This window comes from Dendrobates tinctorius, unplaced genomic scaffold (genome assembly GCF_039654945.1).
Source record: "Dendrobates tinctorius isolate UK_male_01 unplaced genomic scaffold, ASM3965494v1 ptg000292l, whole genome shotgun sequence".
NCBI classification, from domain to species: domain Eukaryota; kingdom Metazoa; phylum Chordata; class Amphibia; order Anura; family Dendrobatidae; genus Dendrobates; species Dendrobates tinctorius.
This window is the reverse complement of record NW_027361959.1, coordinates 4,203,568-4,224,319: the sequence shown is the minus strand read 5'-3', so window position 1 is coordinate 4,224,319 and position 20,752 is coordinate 4,203,568. Positions and strand designations below refer to the sequence as shown.

General features: G+C 46.8%; 1 protein-coding gene across 1 annotated transcript in view; it reads left to right on the top strand.

Moving 5' to 3' along the window:
• Positions 1 to 20,752, top strand: part of SYNPO2L (synaptopodin 2 like) — a 173,079-nt gene that overhangs the window by 81,205 nt on the left and 71,122 nt on the right. The window contains exon 2 of the mRNA XM_073560041.1: positions 586 to 737. Within this exon, the coding sequence (XP_073416142.1) occupies positions 586 to 737 (152 nt within the window). The remainder of the gene's footprint in view (positions 1 to 585; positions 738 to 20,752) is intronic.

Genomic DNA, 20,752 nt, shown 5'->3' with positions numbered 1-20,752 from the left:
ATTACTGTGTAGACCAAATGAAGGTAAACAGAGACACTGCACCCCTTGCTGAGAATTCAGACCCCCATAATCGCATGTGGATGACCTAGTGTAAGGATATTCTATCGCTTACAACATTTTCTGGAGTAAATCTATTGGGCATGATTGACCATGCCACCCCCTTCTAAGACACCGACCATTTAGAAAATTTACAATGTCGGCAAAAAAATGTCACTAGAAAATTAGTTTAAATTGGCATCCATATTACCGGTAAAACTATGTTAATATTCATTATTACCATTCATTTTTTCTAATAGCATTCAAAATAGGGGCACCTAATGGACCGGGTTCATGCCAAGACATAACTCTACATTGGTATTTTGTAGCTCATTGCCTTCTTGTCCATTGTAGAAAAAAAGACAGCACTAATGCTTGCCATACATCCCTCAAATAATTTGCTTACATTCCTGCAGTTTTATAAAGCGAGCCCTGTTGGGGGTTACTGTAGAAATTGTACGAGCAGCTTCAATAGTCTGTATGCCTTTTTTAAATATGCATTGGTTAGTCTTTTACTTGAATATGCTTTTTTATATTTGTTTCTTACAGGTACGGAAGCGAAGTAAGGCATGTCGTGGTGGACTGCGGGAGAGTGATGAATTGGTTGGGATCAATGGGAAGTCATGTGTTGGATTATCACATGCAGAAACCATGCAGATGATAGACTCATCAGGAGGCAATCTTCATCTTCATGTCAAGAGGTAAATAACAACTTAGCTGTCTTTTGCATATTCCTTTTGGAAATGTATGAATAGCCATCTGGGTTTTACCATTCCTCTTGACAGTGTGAAATGCACCTAGATACTATCAATCAGCTCCACTGACAAGGAATTGTAGCAATCGGTTTTTAACTGAGACTGGATTTACAAAGTGTCTGTGGCAGTGACATCAGTCGCTCAGCCAAACTGTGCTAGGTGTCACTTCTACGCCGCAGCGCAATACATGAAAATGGGGTCGTACTGCACCTGTGAGGTTATGGCATCTGTGACAAAGCAAGTCCCAAAATATTTGACGTTGTTGAACTTTTTTCGACTTGCTGTCATGGTTACAGTACCCTGTAGGTCACAATGCAAACATATTCACATGTATTGCACTACAATGTAGCAGCAACACCAACAGACTTTGGCTTTTAGCATAATTCATTCACTTCCAGGCAAAATAAGCGGGGACTGACACAACATAGAGTTCCAAGGAAAAAATAGGGACTATAAATACAGTATTTAGTAGAAAAGAACATTTCAAGGAGGCTGATAAGTTTTTTAGGTCTCGTTCAAAACATTGGATTGCACTCGGTCCAATGTTATTCTATGCGCCCATGCACATGTCCAATTTTTTCTATGGACTGAGTCCATCTGATGAAACGGTCACAATATGGACTAGTTGCATCAGATTATTGGACAATGCAAGTCAATGGCTCCGTCAAAAAAAATCACAGACGGAATGGAGAAGATGGAAAAATTTTGTTTCACCATCTTCTCCATATCTGAGAAAATCCAATCACTGTGATCAAACTCAACTCAGCAGTTTTATGCATGGGAGTTTTTCAACAGCTTTCACTGTTTATACAAAGAACAAAAAAATACAGCAAAACCAAAGAAATAACCTAGAGCAGTGGTCCCCAACCTTTTTTGCACCAGGGACCGGTTTCAAGCAAGACCATTCTTCCATGGCCCGGCAGGGCGGGGATGGAGGTGTGGCAGGGGCGGGGCTTTGGTCATAAGGGGGCGGGGCTATGGACACGGTTGTAGTGTAGCAGTGCATACTTAGAATTAAATAACATTTATAATGTGACTCAACTCACCATAGGTTTTGAATAAGTGCTCCATCACCCCCTTCTCCCCATCATTGCCTTCACCCCATCACTCCCCTCTCCCCATCATTGCCTTCACCCCATCACTCCCCTCTCCCCATCATTGCCTTCACCCCATCATTGCCTTCACCCCATCACTCCCTTCTCCCCATCATTGCCTTCACCCCATCACTCCCTTCTCCCCATCATTGCCTTTACCCCATCACTCCCCTCTCCCCATCATTGCCTTCACCCCATCACTCCCTTCTCCCCATCATTGCCTTCAGCCCATCACTCCCCTCTCCCCATCATTGCCTTCACCCCATCACTCCCTTCTCCCCATCACTCCCCTCTCCCCATCATTACCTTCACCCCCTTCTCCCCATCATTGCCTTCAGCCCATCACTCCCCTCTCCCCATCATTGCCTTCACCCCATCACTCCCCTCTCCCCATCATTGCCTTCACCCCATCACTGCTGTCTCTCCATCACTTCCCTCATGGCCTTCTCCTCATGTCCCCATCTCCTCCAGGGCCAGGCTACACAAACACAGACCAACACACACACACACATACACACACACACACACACACACATACACATACATACACATACATACATACACACACATACACACACACACACATACACATACATACATATTATACGTACACACACACACAGACACCACCTCTCCTCTCACCTGCCCGCCGCCCGCGCTTCCTCGCTCTGACACAGCAGCGGCCGCGCTCCTCTCTGTGTCAGAGACAGGAAGCGCGGGCGGCGGGCAGGAAGCTGGACGGGTCCTTGCAGCTCCGCTCCTGCTATTCCCTCTTGCAGGCAGCGGAGCTGCTTGGATCGCTCCCTGCCGCCGCTACACACGCCGCCCCAGCCCCCGCTACGCCACTGACCGCCCCTGGCTCCCCTTGTGTCCGCGGACCGGCAAGGGCACTGCAGCGGCCCGGTGCTGGGCCGCGGACCGGCGGTTGGGGACCCCTGACCTAAAGCATAAGTTGGTTTACTCTACCTGCAAGGCTTATGAGCACATTCACACTGTGGCCATTTCATAAGCAAAACTCAAGAAAAAATGAAAAAATAAACTGAGCATATACTGTATAGTAAGTAAATACATAAACAGTAATAGTACATGTAAATCACATAGGGTACTTGATTAACGCTATTTTGGTGCAAAAATGAATAAAAGCCATCCCACTGTGACAATGTGTACCCAGTTGGATCGGTCGAAGCCTGTCTCTGATATTAAAACCTTACCTTGTATCAGCCGACGTCAATATGAATAAAGGCAGAGCAGGACAGGGGCCCCGACTGTTCAGACATCCGTCCATGGGAAGCTATATAGATAAATGCCTAGCTCAGAACTGGGGGATGGCACGCATCTGTTTGCACAAAGTACAAAAAACTACAGCAAAAACCTAGCCTTTATCTAGAATTAAAGCCCTACCTGTCTCTGAGCACTGACCTCCGGTGCTAATGCAGAGCCTACTCACATTCCGTGACTGAAACCCTGCCGGTGCCACCCTTATGACTGGAAGTCAAATGCAGCCTGGAGGAATAAAATATAATTTTCTCCTGGCAGTGGGGCTCTCAGTGCCGACGCCGCACGGTGTCAAAAAGCTACTAATCTGCAGATTAACCCTATACCTGCAGATTAACACCATTATTTTGTATGACAGTTTCCCTTGCAAAATGAGATTTACTGTTCACGTTACTGATTTTTCAATAATAAGTGTGAAATTGACTTGTTGTACTGCAGTTTGTGGAGTGTTATATGCCAAGAAATGGCTGAAATATGACCTGTATGTAAAGCTTTTTTCTGTGACATACAGCTACTTAGAGAACAAGCAGGAGACATAATAGTTTATTATAGCAGCAAAGTCAACGGCTTTACATGTCTGAAAATAGCGGTCCCCTCACCCATCTTACTTAATCTCAGCATGAAGGTCTCTCTCTCCACCTGTTGGGGTGAAATAGCATCATCCAAGCAGTGACCTATTGATTTCACATGGCATTAACTGCTTCTCTTGACAGCTCACATGTACGTTGCCTGTTGGCTGAATAGTAATGTCTTTTTAACAGCTGACTGGTACCAGTGATTTGCCATTGGCAACTGATAGCTTTGGAAACATCACTGCTGATATCCACAGGCTGGAATTTATACTCTCCCAATTATGTTTCTGTACCATGATATAAGATGATGCTGTATGCATACTGCATAATTCACCGGAAAATAAAAGAAAATATGTAATACCTACATACTACTGGTGCTAGGACAAAATGAGCAAATTTCAAATCTAATTAAATTATAGTTTTTTTTCTGACATCATCTACCTGAGAATGAGTAAAATTGCCCATTGGTTGGTGTTCTGCTTACTGAGAACTAATGATTACCTGATCACACAGTTCAAAATAATCCACACCTTCTGCTATAGTTATGTTCTTACATTGTTTTAACTAGACAGCATAAAAATAAGCAAGTTTGAAATTAACTTGCTTTTTTATTTGCTGTCATTCTCTTGCAATGACAGCTTTTATCTGTCATAGTGTACAGCTTGTTTCTGTGGAGCTTGACCTCTAGTGCCTGTCCTGACTCTAGGCAAGCGTGTGCAGTAGCTACATTCCAGGAGAGGGGTTAACCCTTAGCATTCCAATCAGCTCTCTGGTCCATTGATTTCTATACAGCAATTAGCTGCTCACCTCCCTCCTCTCCCTTTCATCTTCTGAAGAGATACAGTTATAAATCACCAGCCCAGAAGGTCTTTTATCCCCTTAACCCCCAGGCCATTTTCCATTATTGTGTTTTCATCTTTTGCTCTTTTGCCATAGCTTTTTTATTTTTTCGTCAAAATGGCCATGTGATGGCTTGTTTTTTGTGGGACAAGGTGTACTTTTGAACAACACCATTGGTTTTAGCATATCGTGTACTGGAAAACGGGAAAAAAATTACAAGTGCGGTGAAATTACAAAAAAGTGCAATCCCATAGTTGTTGTTTTTTTACCACGCTCACAAAATGTTGCCATTATGATTCTCCAGGTCATTACAAGTTCACACACCAAACATGTAGAGTTTTTTTTATTTAAGTGGAGAAAAAAAAGTCCAAACTTTGTAAAAAAAAAAAAAAAAAAATTTACGCCATTTTCTGATACTCTTAGCGTCTCCATTTTTCGTGATCTCAGGTTGGGTGAGGTCAAATTTTTTGCGCACCGAGCTGATGTTTTTAATGATACCATTTTGGTGCAGATATCATCTTTTGATCGCCTGTTATTGCATTTAAATGCAATGTTGCGCCAACCAAAAAAACGTAATTCTGACTTTTTGACTTTTTTTCTCCTTACATCATCTAACGATCAGGTTACTACTTTTTTATTGATAGGTTCTGAAAACGGCATTACAAAATATGTGTATGTTTGATTTGTTTTTATTGTTTTATTTTGAATGGGGCGAAAGGGGGGTGATTTGAACTTATATATATATATATATATATATATATATATAAATGAATGTGTGTGTTGTGTGTGTATCACCAACCAATCACGAAGCATCTTTCATTTCACCAGAGCTGTTCAAAAGAAGCTGAGCTGTGACTGGTTGCTATGAGCAACAGTTTTCCCTGCAAACAATCACTAAGCATCTCTCATTTCACCAGAGCTGGTTAAAAGAAGCTGAACTGTGATTGGTTGCCATGACCAACAGTTTTCCCACTTGACAACAACTCAGCAGACACTGACATGGTGGGAGAAATATAGCATCCCTGGGAACTTAAGCTCCCAGCCATTATCTGCCCACCTGAACGGAGCAGAGATCACTTGACAGCAATGAATCCCCCCTCCTGTGCCTATATCCCCATCACACATCCTCCATCCCATAGGCACAGCTTCCCTCTTAAAGGGATCATTGGTATGGAAGTCAGAGCAAATCCATACAGTGCTTTGGTACTGACTCCAGGGTTTCTTAAAGGGATCATTGGTATGGAATTTAGGGCAAATCCACTCTGCGCTTTGGTACTGACCCCAGGCCTTTCTTAAAGGGATCTCTGGTATGGAAGTCAGGGCAAATCCATCCAGCGCTTTAATTCTGACCCCAGGCCTCTCTTAAAGGGATCCGCAGTATGGAAGTCAGGGCAATTGCCTTCAAATGCTCTGGTACTGTACTACTGACCCCAGGCAATCTTAAAGTGATCCCCGGTATGGAAGTTAGAGCAAATCCACTCAGAGCTCTGGTTATGACCCAAATCCCCTCTTAAAGGGATCCTTGGTACGGAAATGAGGGAAAATCCACTCTGCGCTTTGGTACTGACCCCAGGCCTCTCTTAAAGGGATCTCCGGTATGGAAGTTAGGGTAAATCCCTCAGTGCTCTGATTCTCACCTCAGGCTTCTATTAACGGGATCTTTGGTATGGAAGTCAGGGCAAATCCACTCAGTGCTCTGGTTCTGACGCCAGGCCTCTCTTAAAGGGATCCCTAGTATGAAAGTTAGGACCGTTCCACTCAGCGCTCTGGTTCTGACTCCAGGCTGACGGGGTGATGTGGGATATTAGTGGTAGTTGTCCAGTGGCTCTGGCTGATGGAATGATGTGGGATATTATGGGTAGTACTCCGGTAGCTCTGGCTGACGGGATGATGTGGGATATTAGTGGTAGTAGTCCAGTGGCTCTGGCTGATGGGACGATGTGGGATATTATGGGTAGTAGTCCGGTAGCTCTGGCTGACGGGATGATGTGGGATATTAGTGGTAGTTGTCCGGTGGCTCTGGTTGATGGGATGATGTGGGATATTATAGTGAATGTGGCTATGCAGAATGGGCGGAGCTCTACACTGAGCTTTATATATATAGATATAATCATTATAATTTGTTATAACTAACCGTAGGAAGTTAGGACCGTTCCACTCAGCGCTCTGGTTCTGACTCCAGGCTGACAGGGTGATGTGCGATATTAGTGGTAGTTGTCCAGTGGCTCTGGCTGATGGAATGATGTGGGATATTATGTTTAGTACTCCGGTAGCTCTGGCTGACGGGATGATGTGGGATATTAGGGGTAGTAGTCCAGTGGCTCTGGCTGACGAGATGATGTGGGATATTATGGGTAGTAGTCCGGTAGCTCTGGCTGATGGGATGATGTGGGATATTATAGTGAATGTGGATATGCAGAATGGGCGGGGCTCTACACTGAGCTTTATATATATAGATATAATCATTATAATTTGTTATAACTAACCGTAGTTAGTTACTATGCCCGGGCAGTGCCAGGCTCTTCAGCTAGCATATATATATAGTTGGGTCGCACTCCCAGGGCTGTGGGGTACTCGGTACCGGGCCGGTATCGGCGGGACGTGTCACAGCGGCGGTGACCCAGACCGTGGCCCTGGGCTCCCAAGTAATAGGAAGATGTGAAAGTAGTTAGATGAATAGTTCGTGATGCCACCTGTGGTGTTCGGCAAGGGAGGTGTTAAGCCGACGCTGCAGACTGATCCTCCGGGACAGATGGTGTGGTGCAGCAATGATGTTATAGCCCTCCACAGGCAGGGCTATTGCCCAGGGCAGTGTAGATATGGGGACACTTAGATGGTGTAGTGTCAGTCAACCTCCAGGCAAGATGGAATGCTCCCTTCCACACTCCGCCAACTTATGTGCCTTTTGTCATGATACCAGTGCTGGGTGACCGGCACTTCTGGGGTTAATGTTCTGATCTCAGTGCAGACCTCACCCGCACACCTGGGACCTATTATGGTGGCCTCTCATTGGTTCTGGGGAGGCTTCTTATAGCCTCAGGAAGCTCCCATCCCCCGTCAGTTATACTTTCGCCCTTGGCATTGTGTGGTGACCCCTGAGTGTGTTAGTGTTGTGTTCTGGTTGCATGATTCTCTGTGTATGACTCGGTCTGATCTCTGGATATTGCTTTGGATTCTGCCTGGTACCTTCTACGTCTGTTTGATCTCTGCTTGGCCCTGACTATCCGTTCTGTCTCATCCCTGGTACTTTACTGATATCTTGTGTACGACCTTTGGCTTTGTCTGACCTGCCGTCTGTTTATCCCTCCTGTACCTCGCTTGCCTGTACTGTGCATGACCTCTGATTTGCCCGACTCTGAGTTTTCTACCTTTTCTGAAAGCAGGACGCTAAGCCACGCCCCCTTGCAGTTACATGACCGTAGGTCCTGTGCCGGCTTGCTAAACTTCTACATTCAGGTCCTGTGCATCTTTATTTTCCAGCTGTTCTTGTCCCCAGGGGTCCCTACGGTGCGGGTGAGTCCCTGCTTAGCGAAGGCTGTACCCCGGCGCTGTCAGGACCCTGACACCTTTTATGAACGTCTCCTCTATAGCGCCTTTAAGTGTGAAGATCTCCTAGTACTGTGTTACACTGGAGTTCCTCCTGACAGATGTTCCCAAGAACTCTACTTGCACGGCAGATAGCTGTAGCCTGCTTCGGGGCCTCTCTCTCCTGAGTCCTGGCTCTCTATCCGTATTGCTGTTGTACCCTTAAGTCTTAGATGGGAGTAGTGCATTCACAGCCCACTACTCCACCGGTGTCTGCTGCAGAACTATTAGTGTCCATACAACCTCAGGGACCGGGCCCCGGCCTTGCGCTTAGAACTTCTAGGCAGGGTTCTTCCTCTGACCCACGTCCTCTGTGTTCCCTTTTACTCCTACGTTCCGTACTTGTCTTTCTCTCCTATGGAAGCTCAGGCTTCAGTTCAATGTCTTTCTCCTTCTTTCCTTTCCCGTGCCAGCTGGCTCAGATCACTGAGGCAGCTGCAGCACTCCTTCCTCCATCCCTCTTCCAGGGATCCCCACTCCTCCCGAGTGGCTTCCTCTCCCAGACTCTCCGTCTGACTGACTGAACTCTAATCCTAAACCATCCCGTTCTTTTATGTATTCTAAACTCCACCCACCTCCCAGCACGTCTAATGTTCAAAGCAGGGAACCACCAAAGGTGCTCTGCTTCTCTCTAAGCAAGGAGCCGCAATGTGGTTTTGCTGAACTACTCTATTGTGTGGGGTGCGAGTGTTGGAGCGTGGTCAGGAGACTCCAACTTACCTGGATGGTGGGACACCACACCTTAGGAGAAGGTGCAGTACCTCTGTGGCGACTGAGCCTCAAGGGCGCCACATATTTATATTTTTAAAAGTTTTTTTTACTTTGGCATATTTCAGTAGTAGCATATTCCACAATCCAATCAGCTCTGCTATATACAGGTGATGATCATAACGCCTGTATGTAGCAGAAATGCTCACTTGCTATGAGCGACAAACACTGGGCGGCACTCATAGCAATCCAGCAGTGACAATCAGAGGACTGCAGGAGACCTCTGGTTGTCATGGCAACCCATCAGTGACCCCATCATGTGATCAAGTGATGGGGTCACCGATGGGCGAGATTTCCTGCGCGCTTGCTGGATGCATGAGTTAAATGCCACTGTCAGAAATTGACAGGAACATTTAACTAGTTAACAGCCGCGGGTGGATTGCGATTCCACCCGTGGCTGTTGCGGGCATGTGTCAGCTATATCTATCAGCTGACATGTGCCCGGAAAGGTGCGAGCTCAGCGAGGGAGCCCGCACCAAACAGGGGGAGTACGACATCGGCGTACTATTACGCCCAATGTTGGAAAGGGGTTAATCACAGCTCTCTACTCTATTTGTCCAGATCTGTATGCTTGTTCAAATGACCTATTATCTCTGTGTTTAAATACAGTGTTGACTCAGAACAAAGCACTAATAGCCGAATGTGTTAGAACCTGTGCTGGGCTTTATAGTTCTAATAATAATACAATTCCATTGACCAGAGCTGTCACTCAAAGATGAAAGCCTGCCCTGTTAGGACCCAGGAAGTAAGTAAACTGTAAGGAAATAGCATTGCTTTGAGCTGACAACTTAAAAATACCTGTTTAACCCCTTAAGCCCCAAGGGTGGTTTGCACGTTCATGACCGGGCCAATTTTTACAATTCTGACCACTGTACCTTTATGAGGTAATAACTCTGAAACGCTTCCATGGATCCTGGTTATTCTGACATTGTTTTCTCGTGACATATTGTACTTCATGTTAGTGGTAAAATTTCATTTAAAAAACTTGCGTTTATTTGTGAAAAAAATGGAAGTTTGGCGAAAATTTTGAAAATTTCGCAATTTTCCAAATTTGAATTTTTATGCCCTTAAATCACAGAGATACGGCACACAAAAAACTTGATAAGTAACATTTCCCACATGTTTACTTTACATCAGCACAATTTTGGAACCAAAATTTTTTTTTGTTACGAAGTTATAAGGGTTAAAAATTGACCAGCGATTTCTCATTTTTGCAACACCATTTTATTTTTACGGACCACATCACATTTGAAGCCACTTTGAGGGGTCTATATGATAGAAAATACCCAAAAGTGACACATTCTAAAAACTGCACCCCTTAAGGTGCTGAAAACCACATTCAAGAAGTTTATTAACCCTTTGGGTGCGTCACAGGAATTTTTTGAATATTTAAAAAAAAATGAACATTTAACTTTTTTTCACACAAAAAATACTTCAGGTTCAATTTTTTTTATTTTACCAAGGGTAACAGGAGAAATTGGACTGCAAAATTTATTGTGCAATTTGTCCTGAGTACACTGATACCTGATATGTGGGGGGGGTCCACTGTTTCGGCGCATGGCTGAGCTCAGAAGGGAAGGAGCGCCGTTTGACTTTTTCAATGCAAAATTGGCTGGAATTCAGATCGGACGCCATGTCACGTTTGGAAAGTCCCTGATGTACCTAAACAGTGGAAACCCCCCACAAGTGACCCCATTTTGTAAACTAGACCCCCCAAGGAACTTATCTAGATATGTGGTGAGAACTTTGAACCCACAAGGACTTCACAGAAGTTTATAACGAACAGCGCTACAATTAAAAAATCATATTTTTTCCACAAAAATGATCTTTTCACCCCCAATTTTTATTTTCCCAAGGGTAACAGGACCCTAAAAGTTATTGTGCAATTTGTCCTGAGTACGCTGATACCCCACATGTGGGGGTAAACTACTATTTGGGTGCATGGCAGAGCTCGGAAGGGAAGCAGCGCCATTTGACGTTTTTGGCTAGAATTGAGATCGGACACCATGTCGCGATTAAAAAACCCCTGATGTACCAAAACAGTGGAAACCCCCCACAAGTGACACCATTTTGGAAACTAGACCCCCCAAAGAACTTATCTAGATGTGTGGTGAGAACTTTGAACCCCCAAAGGCTTTAAAGAAGTTTATAACATACAGCCGTACAATTAAAAAATCATATTTTTTCCACAAAAATGATTTTTTCACCCTCAATTCTTATTTTTCCAAGGGTAACAGGACCCTAAAAGTTATTGTGCAATTTGTCCTGAGTACGCTGATACCCCATATGTGGGGGGTAGACCACTATTTGGGCGCATGGCAGAGCTCGGAAGGGAAGCAGCGCCATTTGACGTTTTTGGCTGGAATTGAGATCGGACACCATGTCGCGTTTGGAGAGCCCCTGATGTACCAAAACAGTGGAAACCTCCCACAAATGACACCATTTTGGAAACTAGACCCCCCCAAGGAACTTATCTAGATGTGTGGTGAGTAGAGTTGAGCGACTTTTGGTTTTTTAGGGTCGCGTTTCGTTTCTTGAAACCCGACTTTTCCAAAAGTCGGGTCGAGCAAGATCGTCCGATTATAGGGAAAAGTCGGGGTCGTCCCGAAACACGAAACCCAATGTAAGTCAATGGGGAATAAAAGTCGGCAGTGAGAGGAGGACAGGAAACACACCTACAGTGCCCATTTGAATGCCAAAAGCATCAATTCTTCTTACTTAAGCTTGTCAACCTTAATTAACTTCATAATACAAGTTACGCACTGAAAAATGGGGGTTATTTGGCTAAAGTTGTGGGGGGGGGAGGGCTGGCTGCAGGTTTTCATGTGCCCTGGGCGAAAGAGCGCCCCTTTAAAACATACCACAACTCATCATGCTCCGATACGGCAGAGAAATAGTGGTATAGTACAATGAAAAATACCTCACTTTTTACATCTCATGAAGAGGCCCATCTATTTCTCCATACAAAATCATTGGTCCCATATAATGTTTGAAACAGTATATGATGAGTTCCACATAATGCTACAGTATATGTTGGTCCCCATGGATGAAGCTCCACTGTCTTATGGGCCCAAATAATGCTCCAAACATAATGGGCCCCATTTCTAATGCTCTAGTGTATAATGGGCCCTGTAAATGCTGCTCCAGTGTCTGATGTCCACCTTTGGAATGTTCCAGTGTATGGTGGGCCCCATCTATCATTCTCCAGAGTATAGTGCTCCCCAAAAATTGCTGTCCCAACATTGAAAACAATCAAATAAGTCTCCTCGCTAGGGAATCCCTGTACTTGTCTGGACTCCTCGTCGTCCCCATCTTCCATCTCACTGCACAGTATTTCAACTTTGCAAGTGCTGTGATCCTGAGCAAGCAGGGGGGGCCCACTCGTTGGCGACGGCACTGGCACAGGGCCCCTGATAGTACGGTGGTGTGTCTGATGGCGGGTGGGCCGAACCTGCACTTTCATCTGCAGCTTCCTCTTTGTCACCGTGTAAGATGGAACTGTATATGGGAAGGGTAACCTGAGTTTCATCAGGGTCAGATTCAGGTCGTGTAGCGTGCGAGGGGAATGTAGTGGTCTGGGTCAATGTACCAGCAGATTCATCGAGCAGTGGCTGGGCATCAGTGTACTTGTGACTTGTGTCGCCCCCAGGAGTACGGTCGCCACAGTGGCATTACCTTCTTCCTAGGGAGTGTGATGTCATGCTTGGGAGCAACGAACGATCTCTCTAGCAGGTTAACTAATTGGGCGGCGTTATTCCTACGAGTCATGACCCTCCAAACAGCGTTCATGAAGGCAAAGTGTTTGTTTTACGTGGGCAGTATGGTTGCAAAGCTAAACCTTAAAGGAATGTCCAGAAGGGCACCAACAGGAGTGGAGCCTACGGTTAAATTCGACTCCACCTGGGAAACCTCAACCATGCCAGCTACAGAACAGATGCACACATTGCAAGCTTAATTCCGTTATCGAACGAGACTCCGTCATGCCCCGCGGTCCGAGTCCGGCTTACTAGAGGGACACGTGAGGCTCTGGCACATGAGATTGGCCAATAACTGGTGTGTCATGCCCTTACATGTCCGTGGCTGCATGTGCGCTACACTGAAAAGGCCAGCGTTTGTCGCTTACAGGTGCAGATAACCCGCTGAACAAAGTTAGTGATGGGGATCACTGATTACAATTATTACCCGCGAACAATGATTTCCCAGTAAGTGCAGGTCAACCGCAGTTCCGGAATTAGGCCTAACCGTCATTCCTGAAAAAATGAAAAACTTACGTGTGCACACCACAGGTGCTGTAGCTTGCTTAACAGCTCGCCAGCCGTTCTCACGCCCAGTATGGATTACACGTGATTGCACAAAGGTGAGAAAGGGTACCGTATCCCCAGATAACATGTATGGATAGCGTACACATTCAAAATATATGTCTATACATCAGGAGGCAGGCTCAGACGGTGTTAGGCCCAGTATGGATTGCACGTGATTGCACAAAGGTTAGAAAGGGTACCCTTAGAAAGGGTACCGTATCCCCGGATAACATGTATGGATAGCGTACACATTCAAAATATATGTCTATACATCAGGAGGCAGGCTCAGACGGTGTAAGGCCCAGTATGGCTTGCAAGTGATTGCACAAAGGTTAGAAAGGGTACCGTATCCCCAGATAACATGTATGGATAGCGTACACATTCAAAATATATGTCTATACATCAGGAGGCAGGCTCAGACGGTGTTAGGCCCAGTATGGATTGCACGTGATTGCACAAAGGTTAGAAAGGGTACCGTTTCCCCGGATAACATGTATGGATAGCGTACACATTCAAAATATATGTCTATACATCAGGAGGCAGGCTCAGCGGTGTTAGGCCCAGTATGGATTGCACGTGATTGCACAAAGGTTAGAAAGGGTACCGTATCCCCAGATAACATGTATGGATAGCGTACACATTCAAAATATATGTCTATACATCAGGAGGCAGGAAGACGGTGAAAGGCCCAGTATGGATTGCACGTGATTGCACAAAGGTAAGAAAGGGTACCGTTTCCCCGGATAACATGTATGGATAGCGTACACATTCAAAATATATGTCTATACATCAGGAGGCAGGCTCAGACAGTGTTAGGCCCAGTATGGATTGCACGTGATTGCACAAAGGTTAGAAAGGGTACCGTATCCCCAGATAACATGTATGGATAGCGTACACATTCAAAATATATGTCTATACATCAGGAGGCAGGCTCAGACGGTGTCAGGCACAGTATGGATTTGACGGCCCAGACTACACAGCGGAGGAGCAGGGAGAGGTAAAGATTGCAAATGCTGGGGCCCTGCCCAAGCAAGGGGGGCCCACTCGTGGGCGTCGGTACTGGCACTGGGCCCCTCATAGTACGGCGGTGTGTCTGACGGCGGGTGTGCACCACCACCGTCAGAGACACTTGATTGCACTATGAAGGACCCTGTGCCAGTGCCCGCGCCCAAGAGTCGGCCTACCCACCTGTCCAGGGAAACGGCACTCGCACGGTGTCGTGCGCTAGGTGGTGACCCCGGCCATGGGGGGGGGAGGCAGCACAGTTGGGGAGTTTTAGAAAGTGGCATATGTCGATGTTGGACATTCAGCTGATGCAAAAGGTGAAATAGGTCAAGTCCCAGGAAGAGGTGGACCAAAGCAAGCCATTTTTCTGTCACCCTATGTGTCATCAGGGGAAGGTGGGACAAAATCCTTGGAAACCCATGCGTGGTTCATTTTAATGAAGGTTAGATCATCCACATTTTGGGTTGACAGACGGGTCCTTATTTCTGTCAGGATTGATCCAGCTGCACTGAAGACTCTTTCCGATAGCACACTTGCAGCTGGGCAAGCGAGCTCCTGTAAGGCATATTGTGCCAATTCAGGCTAGGTGTCCAGTTTAGCGGCCCAATAGTCAAAGGGGAATGACCTGTGTGGGAGAACATCGATATGGGAGGAAAAGTAGTTTGTAACCATAGTTGACAACTGCTGTCTCCTGTCACTTTCCATCGATGCAGTATTACCAGTTGTGTGAGCGGTACTTGAAAAATCAGTCCACAACATTGTCATGAAACCCCTGTCTCCAACGCCACTTCTGCTGTGTGCACCACGAACACCTCTGCCAAGCTGCCCCCGGCCTGTACGGCTCGTGTGAGAACCATCACCGCTGCTGTGTGCTGGGAATGCCTCAAGCAACCGATTTACCAGAGTTGCTTGTTTGTTAGCCAATATTAGGTCAAGGTTCTCCTGTGGCATGATGTTTTGTAATTTGCCTTTATAGCGTGGATCCAGGATGCTGGCCAACCAGTAGTCGTCATCGTTCATCATTTTGGCAATGCGTGGGTCCCTTTTTAGGATCTGCAAGGCATAATCTGACATGTGGGCCAATGTTCCCGGTGTCAATGATGCACTGCGAGTGCTGGTTGGAGGAGCACTTTCTGGCAAATCCACATCCCTACAGTCACGCACAAACCCTGTACCAGACCTTGCCACGCCAACATTTTCACTTGCCCCACGAGATGCATCCTCCTCCCCTAAGTAATCATCCCCATCATCCTCCTCCTCTTCTTCCTCCACCTCGTCCAGGAGAGGTCCCTGAGCAGACAATGGCTGAATGTCATCAAGGATTCCCTCCTCCTCTTCCTCCTCATCAACATTGGCTGCAGACGCCTGCTCCTTAAGGTGCGTCAAAGTTTGCATGAGCAGACGCATAAGTGGGATGCTCATGCTTAGGATGGCGTCGTCTGCGCTTACCAGCCGTGTGCATTCCTCAAAACACTGAAGGACTTTACAGAGGTCTTTCAGCTTCGACCACTGCACACCTGTCAACTCCATGTCTGCTCTCAAAGTGCCTGGCCGTGTATCCTCCCACAAATGCATTATGGCCTGCCTCTGCTCGCACAGCCGCTCCACCATGTGCAGGGTGGAGTTCCACCTTGTTGCAATGTCGATAATGAGGCGGCGGTTGGGAAGGTGGAGCAATCGCTGCAGCTTCTGCATACGAACGGAGTGTACAGGCGACTGGCGGATGTGCGCGCACAGTCTTCGCACCTTCTGGAGCAGGGCTGTTAACTCCGGATAATTTTTGAGGAAGCACTGCACCACCAGGTTCAAGGTGTGAGCCAAGCAAGGTATATGGCTGAGTTTTGAAAGGGCTATGGCTGCCACAAAATTACGGCCGTTATCACTAACTACCTTGCCTGCCTCAAGATGTACACTGCCCAGCCATGACTCAGTTTGTCGCTTCAAGTACTCAGCCAGCACCTCGGCGGTGTGTCTGTTGCCCAAACACATCATCTGCAACACAGCCTGCTGACGCTTTCCACTAGCTGCTCGATAGGGGGACACATCGTGTGCAACAGTGGCAGCTGCAGATGGAGTGCTCGTACGACTGCGCTCTGTGGACGAGCTTTCGCTTCTGGAGGAGGAGGAGGAGGAGGGTCGAACTCCTACAGCCAACTGTTTCCTATACCGTGGGCTAGGCAGCACTGTCCCACCACCGCTGTCCCCTGTGGACCCTGCATCCACCACATTAACCCAGTGCGCAGTGATGGACACGTAACGGCCCTGGTCATGCCGACTGGACCATGCATCAGTTGTGAGGTGCACCTTTCCGCTCACTGACTGCTTGAGTGCATGGACTTGAGGGCTGGGATGGCTTTGCGAGAGAAGAAGTGGTGACTGGGTAGGTCATAGCGTGGTACTGCATAGGCCATGAGTTCGCGGAAAGCTGTGCTTTCCACCAACCGAAAGGGCATCATCTCAAACGAGATTAGTTTGGCAATGTGGGCGTTCAAACCCAGTGTACGCGGATGAGAGACTGAGTACTTTCTTGACCTACTCATAGTGTCTGGGAGGGTGAGCTGGACTTGAGAGCTGCATATGGTGGAAGTAGCGGTGGACAGGGCGGACTGAGAGAGGGTTGATGATGGTGATGGAGTTGGTGTTCTTTCTGATGGCCTAGAATCAGTCTTTCGTTGATATAACAGTGGGATTCCCTGACTGCTGTGGCCTTGCAACGACACCTCAACATTTGCTGCTGTGCTAACCGGTGGGCTTACAGTGGGGGAAACAATGTAGCGTTGCTGACTACCTTCGTTGTGATCAGTTGCACATGTGGCACTTGAGGTTTGGTGTTGTGTCCACGCTTGCAAGTGCATGCTGGTTAAATGTCTAAGCATGCAACTGGAATTCAAATTTTTCAGATTTTTCCCTCGGCTAAAGGTCTTTGCGCACTTCTTACAGATAACCTTGGCCTGATCATGAGGATTTTGTTCAAAAAAGTGCCACACTGCACTCTTCCTACTTTGGCAGACATTTTGCGGCCTAGCACACTGTGATCTTTTGACCCTCTGGACAAGCTGTCCAGCAACTCTTTTGATGTGTGGAACCTGTCTTTGGAGTGCTCCGGGCCTGCCAGATAACAGCTGTTGCGATGTCGATGTCTGCTGTGGATGCTCCTCATCTGAGCTATTGGAAGCAGCACCCTCTTCCCCCAATGGATGCCAATCTGGGTCAACAACTGGGTCATCCATCACCTCCTCTTCTATGTCATGTGCACCTTCCTCTGTGTCACCGTGTATGGTGGTATAGTGTGCGGGACGGGGCACCTGAGTCTCATCAGGGTCAGAATCTGGCTCTGTACACTGCGAGGACAATGTAGTGCTCTGAGTGAATGTACCAGCAGAATCATCCATCAGCGGCTGTGCATCAGTGCACTCCATGTCAGATTCATCTTGGCCTGGGTAATTCACCATTTGACTTGATAATCCAGGCATGGTATGTGAAAACAGCTCCATGGAGTAATCAGTAGTATGGCCTGCGTCATCCTTCAATTTTGGTTGGGGTGAAGGACACAAGGAAAGGTGTGGTTCATGAACATGAGCCTCCAATGACGACTCAGTGCTTTTACTTTTTACAACTGAAGAAGAGGAGGCGATAGAGCTGGAGGCTGAGTCAGCAATGTAAGACAAAACTTTTTCCTGATGCTCTGGCTTTAAAAGCGGTTTGCCAACTCCTAGAAAACTAAGCGTTCGAGGCCTTATGTAGCCAGACGATGACGCAGGCTCAACACCTCCTGCATTCGGTCCTATTTTGCTCTTGCCACTACCATCAGATCCACCACCAACACCATCATTACCAGCTGCCAACCCCCGCCCAATTCCACGGCCTCTTCCACCAGCCTTCCTCATTTTTGGTAGAAATGTAGACAAAATCCAACAAACTATATAGTAATGTAAAACAAGGTACAAGGTGTCTATAGGACAGGGGAGATTTTGATTTTCTGCAGACACTTGTGGACACTGGACACTTTTGGATTGTGTGAGGCCCACTGATATCTGAGCGCTATGTCACAGGCTCGATGGCACAGCTGTGACAAAAGTGACGAGAGGATAAGGGAGATTTTGAATTTCTGCAGACACTTGTGGACACTGGACACTTTTGGATTGTGTGAGGGCCACTGATATCTGAGCGCTATGTCACAGGCTCGATGGCACAGCTGTGACAAAAGTGACGAGAGGATAAGGGAGATTTTGAATTTCTGCACACACTTGTGGACACTGGACACTTTTGGATTGTGTGAGGCCCACTGATATCTGAGCGCTATGTCACAGGCTCGATGGCACAGCTGTGACAAAAGTGACGAGAGGATAAGGGAGATTTTGAATTTCTGCAGACACTTGTGGACACTGGACACTTTTGGATTGTGTGAGGGCCACTGATATCTGAGCGCTATCTCACAGGCTTGATGGCACAGCTGTGACAAAAGTGACGAGAGGATAAGGGAGATTTTGAATTTCTGCACACACTTGTGGACACTGGACACTTTTGGATTGTGTGAGACCCAATGAATATCTGAGCGCTATGTGACAGGCTCGATGGCACAGCTGTGACCAAAGTGACTAGAGGATAAGGGAGATTTTGAATTTCTGCACACACTTGTGGACACTGGACACTTTTGGATTGTGTGAGGCCCAATGAATATCTGAGCGCTATGTGACAGGCTCGATGGCACAGCTGTGACCAAAGTGACTAGAGGATAAGGGAGATTTTGAATTTCTGCAGACACTTGTGGACACTGGACACTTTTGGATTATGTGAGGCCCAATGAATATCTGAGCGCTATGTGACAGGCTCGATGGCACAGCTGTGACCAAAGTGACTAGAGGATAAGGGAGATTTTGAATTTCTGCAGACACTTGTGGACACTGGACACTTTTGGATTGTGTGAGGCCCACTGATATCTGAGCGCTATGTCACAGGCTCGATGGCACAGCTGTGACAAAAGTGACGAGAGGATAAGGGAGATTTTGAATTTCTGCACACACTTGTGGACACTGGACACTTTTGGATTGTGTTAGACCCAATGAATATCTGAGCGCTATGTGACAGGCTCGATGGCACAGCTGTGACCAAAGTGACTAGAGGATAAGGGAGATTTTGAATTTCTGCACACACTTGTGGACACTGGACACTTTTGGATTGTGTGAGGCTCAATGAATATCTGAGCGCTATGTGATAGGCTCGATGGCACAGCTGTGACCAAAGTGACTAGAGGATAAGGGAGATTTTGAATTTCTGCAGACACTTGTGGACACTGGACACTTTTGGATTGTGTGAGGGCCACTGATATCTGAGCGCTATGTCACAGGCTCGATGGCACAGCTGTGACAAAAGTGACGAGAGGATAAGGGAGATTTTGAATTTCTGCAGACACTTGTGGACACTGGACACTTTTGGATTGTGTGAGGCCCACTGATATCTGAGCGCTATGTCACAGGCTCGATGGCACAGCTGTGACAAAAGTGACTAGAGGATAAGGGAGATTGGATTGCTTTTAAAAAAGCAGTTTGCAGAGCAGTGGGTAAACAGCAATGCCATCCTGTCAGGAAGCCTTAAAAGGCAGCCCAACAACCAACACCACTGATACACCACAATATAGCCTCCCCTTGCACTGCACACACAGTGACTGGTGTGTTGTGCAGGCCAAATCGCTAGCAGCAGAAGCAGTTTTTTTTTTCTTCTCAGCAGGACAAAAAAAAAAAATTGGGATTGCTTTTAAAAAAGCAGTTTGCGGAGCAGTGGGTAAACAGCAATGCAGGAATGTCAGGAAGCCTTAGAAGGCAGCCCAACAGCCAACACCACTGATACACCACTATATAGCCTCCCCTTGCACTGCACACACAGTGACTGGTGTGTTGTGCAGGCCAAATCGCTAGCAGCAGAAGCAGTTTTTTTGTCTTCTTCCCTGCCTAACGCTCTCCCTACAGAATCAGCAGCAACCTCTCCCTATACTGAGATCGGCAGAAGTAAGATGGCGGTCGGCGTGCACGCCCTTTTATACCCCCTGTGACGCCCACCAAAGCAAGCCAATCACTTGCATGCCCTTCTGAAAGATGGTGGTGACCCCTGCCTATGTCATCACGTTGCCCACAGTGTCCGTGGATCCTGATTGGCTGAAAAAGAGCGCAAAACAAACTTTTGAAACGCGACTTTGGCGCGTAAGTCGCCGACCTCTTGGCCGACCTCATCCTAGGGTCGGGTTTCGTTTCATGAAACCCGACTTTGCCAAAAGTTGGCGACTTTTGAAATTTTTCGACCCGTTTTGCTCAACTCTAGTGGTGAGCACTTTGACCCCTCCAGTGCTTCACAGAAGTTTATAACGCCCGGGCGTGAAAATAAAAAAATCGTATTTTTTCCACGAACATGATCTTTTAGTCACCAATTTTTGTTGTTTTCCCAAGGGTACCAGGAGAAATTAGACCCCAAAAGTTGTTGTCCAATTTGTCCTGAGTACGCTGATACCCCATATGTGGGAGAAAACT